This window comes from Salvia hispanica, chromosome 1, assembly GCF_023119035.1.
Source record: "Salvia hispanica cultivar TCC Black 2014 chromosome 1, UniMelb_Shisp_WGS_1.0, whole genome shotgun sequence".
NCBI classification, from domain to species: Eukaryota; Viridiplantae; Streptophyta; class Magnoliopsida; order Lamiales; family Lamiaceae; genus Salvia; species Salvia hispanica.
The window spans coordinates 49,553,498-49,561,652 of record NC_062965.1 but is presented as its reverse complement, the minus strand read 5'-3'; the positions used below and the strand labels follow the sequence as shown (position 1 = coordinate 49,561,652).

At 37.9% G+C, this 8,155-nt stretch overlaps 2 protein-coding genes across 6 annotated transcripts; one reads left to right on the top strand and one right to left on the bottom strand.

Moving 5' to 3' along the window:
• The first annotated feature begins 1,517 nt into the window (after nt 1–1,517).
• Nucleotides 1,518–4,619, top strand: LOC125205365. 5 transcript variants are annotated; one of them, XM_048104538.1, is made up of 8 exons: nt 1,543–1,652; nt 1,741–1,803; nt 1,885–1,944; nt 2,014–2,058; nt 2,132–2,306; nt 2,745–3,394; nt 3,836–3,928; nt 3,997–4,619. In XM_048104538.1, exons 1-6 carry the CDS (start codon nt 1,597–1,599, stop codon nt 2,766–2,768), a joined length of 423 nt encoding a protein of 140 aa, XP_047960495.1. In that variant the 5' UTR covers nt 1,543–1,596; the 3' UTR covers nt 2,769–3,394; nt 3,836–3,928; nt 3,997–4,619. The 5 variants fall into 5 exon arrangements, 4 of the variants coding, with proteins under 4 accessions (XP_047960411.1, XP_047960495.1, XP_047960326.1 ...); XM_048104454.1 differs by lacking the exons at nt 2,745–3,394; nt 3,836–3,928; nt 3,997–4,619 and having other exon boundaries at nt 1,518–1,652; nt 2,132–2,404; XR_007173786.1 differs by lacking the exons at nt 3,836–3,928; nt 3,997–4,619 and having other exon boundaries at nt 1,741–1,944; nt 2,132–2,659; nt 2,745–3,339.
• Nucleotides 4,620–6,651: 2,032 nt separating this feature from the next.
• Nucleotides 6,652–7,617, bottom strand: LOC125199520. The gene has a single exon (XM_048097516.1). It carries the CDS (start codon nt 7,615–7,617, stop codon nt 6,652–6,654), a length of 966 nt encoding a protein of 321 aa, XP_047953473.1.
• Between the last annotated feature and the right edge of the window lie 538 nt (nt 7,618–8,155).

Below are 8,155 nucleotides of genomic sequence, written 5' to 3'. Positions count from 1 at the left end.
ATAGAAATTAGATATATTTCTTCAATACTGCTCATTTTTTTCAGCTGTAATCATTCTATAAATTCAAAATAATGCATGAGATGATTAGTTGAATGATGCCTTGGTGTTACACAACACAAGGAAATGTTATTTTGCTGCTATTTCTATGGAATAATTTTGAACATTTTTAAAAGGTGAACAATCGTATGATCTAGTATAATGTTTTTTTTTTTTTTTAATATAGTAGTAATTATTGAAATATAATATTATTCTCAACCTTTTACTATGCCCGAGTCTACTAGATTTTTCATTGCAAATTTACAATCACCTCTACATGCGATCTGAGGAACACAGTTACTATACATTGAAATCTAACAATATATATTTATTGACATAACTAAAAGTTAAAACCATTTTATCCTACCGCAATCCAGATAAAATAAAAGTACTAGTGTAGCACCGAACTTAAGAAAAAATGCATGACATTAAGTTATTAACATGCCAAGAATCACGAGGATTATGTATATTCATTTATAAATACACAATTATAAATATACCAATAATTAATTTATATACCATTTTTATATTTAGGTTGAAAAAATATAGCCTAACCCTATAATTTTAACATCCCTATTACTATTCATATAACAATCTCAGTTATCAAACAACAAATAAAAAAAATTATCTGGTTAAAATCAGATAAACTCTAGAGTGAATAGTAAAAAAATTTTACATCTTTCGTTCGTGAATATAAGTCTCAGTTCAAATAAATGGTAAAGATGTTTCACATTTATTAACTTATTCTATTTACATATAATTTAAAACTAATACACACAAGTGAGTGAGACTCATATTCCATTAACTTTCTTCCATCCACTTTTCTTAACATTTTTTTAAATTCATATAAAAAATAAATGAGACTCATATTTAGAGACGAAGAGAGTATCCCTATTAAACTACGTAATAGAAGTAGTATCTTTCTATACCTAGTCAACAATACTCCCTCCATCCCACCATAAGTGATCAACTTTTCAATTTGGGTTGTCCCTCTTATTTTTATTCTCTTTCTCTTACTTTTTTTTTGGTAATTACCAAGGGTATCCACCGGCGGAGCCAGTGATAATTCCCCGTGCTGATTTATAGACACCGGTAGGACAACTGGCTCAAAGATTTTTCTTTCTCTTACTTTATTCTCTCTTAATCTTTCTTATTTTTTCCTCCCCCATACTTTATTCTCTTCACTTTAATTTATTATATATTATTTTCTTAAATCCCGTGTCCAAAAAAACTACTCTCTCTATCCCACTTAAAATGAAACATTTAGAAATCGGCACGAAATTTTATTTAGTGTTGTTTTCTGAGTTAATGAAGAGAGAGTAAAGTAAGAGAGATAAAAAAAGTAGAGAGAGAGTTATTTTCATTTTAGAAAACATCCCAAAAAGAAAAACGTTTCATTTTTTATGGAAAAAAAAAAAGGAGTATATCACTTGTGATGACCGGTGGGAGTGTTTTTTTTTGTTTAGAGAATTTGATCCATATTAAATCCTTCTTCGATAGATGCGTTTTAAGCACTGTATTTTTTTTTCCGTCCCCCAAATCTCCCGCATTTTCTCTGTTATGGAAAAGGGCACTGCCTCCGCCAGAAAACCGCCACTCCCTCCCCGTCGTCAAAGGTCAAATTCAATTGGCCTTCCCTTACTGATCAGCCGACATTCACATACCTATCTCCCTCTCTCTCTCACTCTCTTTTAATTTGTGCAGAATTGATGAGAAGCCCTCCCCCGCCGCCGCCGGAAAACCTTCCCTCCCTCCCCGTCGTCAAAGGCCAAATCGGCGATGCCTTGCCCTTAATTATCAGCCGAATTTTACATATCCATCTCTCTAACCTCTTTTTCCCCCCTGCAGAATCGATGAGAAGGCCTCCGCCGCCGCCAGAAACCCGCCCCTCCCGCTCCGTCGTAAAAGGTGAAATCCAATTATAATTAATTCACACAGAAGGCCATCTCTTTCATTATCCCTTGCTTTTGCGTGCAGAGTGGATGACGAGTCCAGCAAATCGCCGCTTCCTCCCCGTCAAAGGTCAAATCGGCCTTGCCTTGCTCATCACATAATTGGCCATCTCTCTCATCATCTCTTGTTTTTTTTGGGGCAGAAAATCGAGTGAAACATCAAATCGAGCTTGGATTGCCGATCAGCTGCGCTCTGACGGTAGATTTGTGAAAATCTCATCTAAGATATGTGTATCAATGGTGAGGGATTTGTACAATGTGCGAGCAGACTGGCCTGATGAGTTTAATGTTGATTTGGCTCTATACTTGATAGCCAAGGTTAAAACTATCTTCTCCAATGTTGAATTCATATTGTTGACCTATGCATTTTGATTCTCTATTACTTTGTGGTGATGGGTGCATTTTATGTTTTGATATATGATTGTCCTTTAATTCTTCAAGAGCAACTCTAGTTTTAGAATTTGCCTTTTTAATTGCTCTGTATCTAATTTATAAAGAGAGGAAGTTGATTTCTTTAGTTGCTCTGTATTGTTGGCACCACAGAAATGGAGGAAACTAGAATTAACTAAATCTATTAGGACATAGTAAATTTAACTAAATCTATTAGCTTCTACAACATAGAAGCATACAATGCTTCTTGCATCAACAAAAGAAGCAAACAAGTTCTCTAGGTGAGCAGTATTCCTACTAGTTCAAGATTCTCAACTTTTTACTCTCATCATCATCCGAACTTTAAAATTTTGGTGTTGTTTTTAGGTTGTAATACAAGTTGATCTTTGAGCCTTGGCTGGTGGTTATACAAGGTATCGTAACGTCTGATGAAAATTTATCGGGATTAACATGTATCATCGTTCTTGCATCTTGGCGGCTTCCCCTTCCTATTTATTGCATGTCACTGCTAAGTTATTCGCACGAGCCATTAATTAAGTATGCCTGGAGAATCAATTATGCTATTATTTTACCCATCATCTCGTTCGATTAGTAAAAATAAGCTTCGGAAGACAAGTCAAGAGATCGCCATCTGTTTTTGTTGATCATGGCCCGAAGCCACTTGATGTTGATGCTGTATCGTTCAAGAAACCAAAGATCAGTTAATGTTGAGGAATTTTATCTTAGCAAGCCACAATCTGCATTGTATATTTGTTGCAACTATCTTTATATCCAATTCACCATCTGTTTTTGCCCTTTAAATAAATTACTATCAGCTGTGGGTATGTGTTTTGGTTTGAAGACCATGATTGTGAATGTAAGTGGGTGTTTCTTATATTTAGGAGCTATGGTTTGTATGTTGGTTGTAGGATGATGGTTGATGTTTTGTTTTTCACATAATCGCAAGTCTATTTATGGTGTATTGAATCTCTCCATCATCCTCAGTTGGACTAGCAACCGTAAGGGGTAGTGGAGAGGTGAGATTTGGACCGAATTTTAAGTATATTAGTCAAAAATATTGATTTAGCAAATTTAAAAAACCTTATTAGAATTTGGATTTTTGCCATCCATAGTTCAAATAAAATTAAATGAAAAAAATAAAAATAATAATTGCAACCTAATTTTATATGAGATCAAATTACTTTTGAGAAACAAATAGTTGCGCATAGTTATATAAATTTCTGACCTATGAAACTGCGTAAATTAATACAGGCTCTGTATTTTAGTAGTATGATTTAAAGATTATGAATTTCAATTCTATCAATGTTCCTTTTGTACTTAGGTATATAATGTTAATTAAACCAATAATAAAATGAAAAAAAACCTATTTATGACGTGATTCTCTTTAACTAATTTAAATTGTTTAAATTTTAGCTTTGATTATTTCATTTAATCATACATGTTTCGTGAAAAAAAAGCTGTGTTTGTTTCTGTACCCCCAAATCTGTGTCGCTAATGGAAAAGGGCTCCGCCTCCGGCAGAAAACCGCCGCTCCCTCCCCGGCGTCAAAGGTCAAATCGGCATTGCCTTTCTGATCATATCTCTCTCTCTCTCTCACGCTCTCTTTTAATTTGTGCAGAATTGATGCGAAGCCCTCCGCCGCCGCCGGAAAACCGCCCCTTCCTCCCCGTCGTAAAAGGCCACAGAGCATCTCTGTCAGCAAATCGGGTGAAACATCAAATCGTGCTTGGATTGCCGATCAGCTGCGTTCTGAGGATAGTTATATCAAACTCACAGTTGATACGTGTATGTCAATGGTGAAGGTTGCGTACAATGTGCGAGGAGAGTGGGCCGATGATTGGAATGTTGATTTAGCTCAATTCGTGATAGCCAAGGTTCAATCTGTTGAGCATCGTGATCACGATCAGTCTGCCTTATCCTTTCCAGAGGAGGGTCATCATTTACATCTATTGTATCTCTTTGTTCGATACTTCGCACTATTGCTCCTCTCTCTGTGCAAGGTTGATCAAAATTTGTGGTCTGATCATTTGGCTCATCATTTCATTCAATTTATTTTAATGAAGCTTCACTCATCCACCCACCCACTTCAATCACTTGATGCTCATGCTAGTCCCTCCAAGAAACTCAAGGGATCATAGACTTTTATCAATCAATCTATATTTTTTCTAGTGACTATTATCTTCAAAATGTTAGTGATGTGGAATTCATATTGTTCACCTTCTGCATATTGGTGCATTTTCAATTGATATATGATTGTCCTTTAATTCTTGAAAAGCAACTCTAGTATTAGGAATTTGCTATTTTCTAATCGGTAAAGAGTGAAAGTCTATTAGTTTAATTGCTCTGTATGTCTCTCCATCTTGATGGCACCACACAAATGGAGGAAACTACACAATGGCGATTCAATAAATCTATTAGGACATACTAGGTGAAGCATATCACCTATTATGTCCTAATAGAGTAGAGTATGCATATCAAATGAACCATTTTCTAGGTGATACAATAAAGCAACTTTTGTGAGAACAATGATCCCCTTAGCATCCCGGTCTAAGGTTGTCAGATCGGCCTTGGATCGCCAATCAACTGCGCTCTGAGGCTCCATTTATCAAGTTCACATCTATAACATTTGTATATGCGTTCTAGAATGAGTACAGTGTGCCGGAAAAGCTCCGTATTAGTATGTTAGAAGGGATGCATGAGAGGCTTATCTTATGTAATGACCCTTGTTGTAAATAAAAGACATTAATTTTTAAACTAAAAAATACACTCTTTCATAGATGCGATTTTAAATTTTTAAGTGATTTTGATTCGTGTGTCGTGTTAGGTAAAAATGAATTTATTTCTTGTTGAGCAAAAACAAAGTAAACAAATAAAAATAAAATAGATATTGTTGGTCTTAAATAAACATTATTAGAATTGATATGTTTAAAAAATTAAAGAAGATAATCATACTGTATTGCAACCACACCCAGAAAATAAAAATACGTACAAAAGCAAATTGGTGTCATAAATCTAATAAAATATTGATAAAAAGAGCATCTTTCTTCCTTTTGTCCTTTTTATCATCCATTATTTAACATGCTATCTAATCTAAGATAAACCATTATTTGGGGGAAAATCATACTTAATCATTGGAAATCACAATTTAGGAAATAAATAAAATCCGGAACAAAGCTGATTCGATCGAATCAATTACTATAATTTAAATAAAATAAAATCCGGAACAAAGCGGTTGGAATTGACGTGTGGCCACGGTAGCAATACGAACAAAGTAAATAAAATAAACAACTTATACAAAAAAGACCAAATAATTTATTTGTGTAACGTTCGTTGTTGTCTCTCACATATGACCCCATTTAATTGTGGATGTCGCGGCTTTGCGTCAATTTACAAAATTGGACATTTGAGGGTAAAGTTACCTGGTAAAATATACTGTCGGTGCTTACTAACTTGAGGGCTATTTTCGACAAATCACAGCTATTTAATTGTTAATAGTAATTTAATATTGTGTCACTTTCATACTATGAAACGGTTGTAAATTACTCTACCACGTATTTTTAATTTATTTTTGAAAAACTTTTACTTGGCTTTCAACGGATTCTCAATAGTATATTCCATTTTGAAGTATTGATAGTTTAGAACCTGCACATTGGAATAGTATCAAGAGCATCCACTATAGGTGAACAAGTTTTGGTGGACAACTTTTTTTTTTGTCCATAGCCCCATTTTATTTGTCCACAGCCTAAAAAAAAGTGTCCGTAGCAATAATGGACACTTTTTGGTGGACATCTTTCACTTTATTTTTCTTGTTGTATTTTTTAATTCAATCTACAAATTATCGGACTAAAAATAATTCGAGAAAAACGGCTAGTGCAATAAAATTAAAATTGAAAACTAAATTTTCGTCGGTTTAAAGTGAGAGGAAAATTACAACGAAAATTTGATCCACGGAAATCACACATGTTGTTCATGCTACGCCGCCTCCCCTACGTGCCCAAATCTCTTCAATTAAATCGACCTGGAGTTGGTCATGTGCTGTGCTCCGGCGTATATCAGCGAAACGTTGGATCAAATATTCATCACTACGTGGTACACCCATCTGTATCGGCGCGGAGGCAACACCGTGACTTGTACTTGCACCATCTTCCGGCGCCCAACGTTCTGCAGCAAATCCTTCATCTTCTATTATCATATTGTGCAATATGATACACGCTACCATGATATCCGCGACATCATCTTCGTGCCACACTCGTGCGGGGCAGCGTAGAATGGCTCATCGCGCTTGGAGCACACCAAAAGCTCGCTCAACATCTTTCCTAGCGGCCTCTTGTTTGCGCGCAAAATATTGTCTCTTCGCGCCAGCCGGTTGCCGAAGTGTCTTGACGAATACGGGCCAACGAGGGTATATTCCATCTGCCAAATAGTATCCCCTGCGATACTGCGTGCCGTTTGCTACAAAACTGATCTCTGGACCCTCTCCCCGGCACTCATCATTGAAGATAGGCGACGACTGCAGAACGTTGATGTCGTTGTTCGAACCTGCAACACCGAAATATGCATGCCAGATCCGCAAACGGTAGTCAGCAACGGCTTCGAGGATCATCGACGGATGTTTCTGCTTGAAACCGGTAGTGAACTGGCCTTTCCACGCCACCGGGCAGTTTCTCCACTCCCAATGCATGCAATCAATGCTGCCCATCATCCCGGGGAAACTGTGCACCGCACCGTGCATATCTAGCAGTCTCTGGCACTCATCAGGGGTTGGCTTTCGTAGGAACTCCGGACCAAAGACTTGCCGAATGCCCTTACAAAACTGCCGGAGCACAGTTAGACTAGTCGTCTCACCCATCTGTAGGTATTCGTCGAACATATCAGCCGGTCCGGCATAGGCAAGCTGCCTAATTGCAGAGGTGCATTTCTGCAAAGTAGAAAGCCCGATCCGGCCAGTGCAATCCCTCCGGAGCGTGAAGCACTCGAACCGGTCCGCCAATGTCGTCGCTATATGGGTGAATAGCGGTCGCGACATTCTGAAACGCCGACGAAAAATCTCAGCCGGGTAACGAGGCTCATCACTAAAGTAGTCGGCCATAAGCCGCTCAACCGCTCCGACATGGTCTCGTGGGATTGTCCGACGATGACGAATCTCACGAGGGATCGCCGCCGCCGCCGCCTCCTCGTCGGCCTCCCTCTGCACCTCTTGAATCAAAGAATCCCATGCTTGATTCCACAAATCATCCATAAATTGAAAAGTTTTAGAGATAGAAAATTTGGATAGAGAGTGAAGAAGTGTGTGGAGAGAAGATGAAAATGGGAGGAATATTTATAAAAAAACATTTATAAATTCGAAAAAAAAAAAAAAAAAAAAAGAAAAGCCGGCGACCGCCGCGGCGGTTTCGCCGCGCAATAGATAGGCGCGGCGGCCGCCGCGCTTCTCTCTCATGCGGCTTGTCCTCGCCGCAAAGCCGGCGATGGCCCTTCCGCCCCAGCCAATTCGTCCGCCCCCGGGGCGGACGCCTAGTCCACTATACGCCGCCGCGGCGTAGCCGGGAAGGGGGCGGCCGGCGCGCCGCCCCTATAGTGGATGCCCTAAGGATTAATTTGAAACTTCATCGAAAATCATGCTTTAAATTTATGAGGAAAAAGATAGAGTTTTTTTTTCATTATTTCATAGTCACTTAAGCTGACATTCATACGTGTAGACATACTTCACTCTCAATTTATATCTTCAGTTTACGAACATTTTTAAAAATATATATATTTTCTACATAATGGTATAA

Coding starts and splice junctions, on each gene's coding strand:
- LOC125199520 (XM_048097516.1), bottom strand. CDS start 7,617: ATGGATGATTTGTGGAATCAAGCATGGGATTCTTTGATTCAAGAGGTG.
- LOC125205365 (XM_048104286.1), top strand. CDS start 3,873: ATGGAAAAGGGCTCCGCCTCCGGCAGAAAACCGCCGCTCCCTCCCCGG. Junction 3,929..3,996: donor CTCCCTCCCCGGCGTCAAAG/GTCAAATCGGCA, acceptor TAATTTGTGCAG/AATTGATGCGAAGCCCTCCG.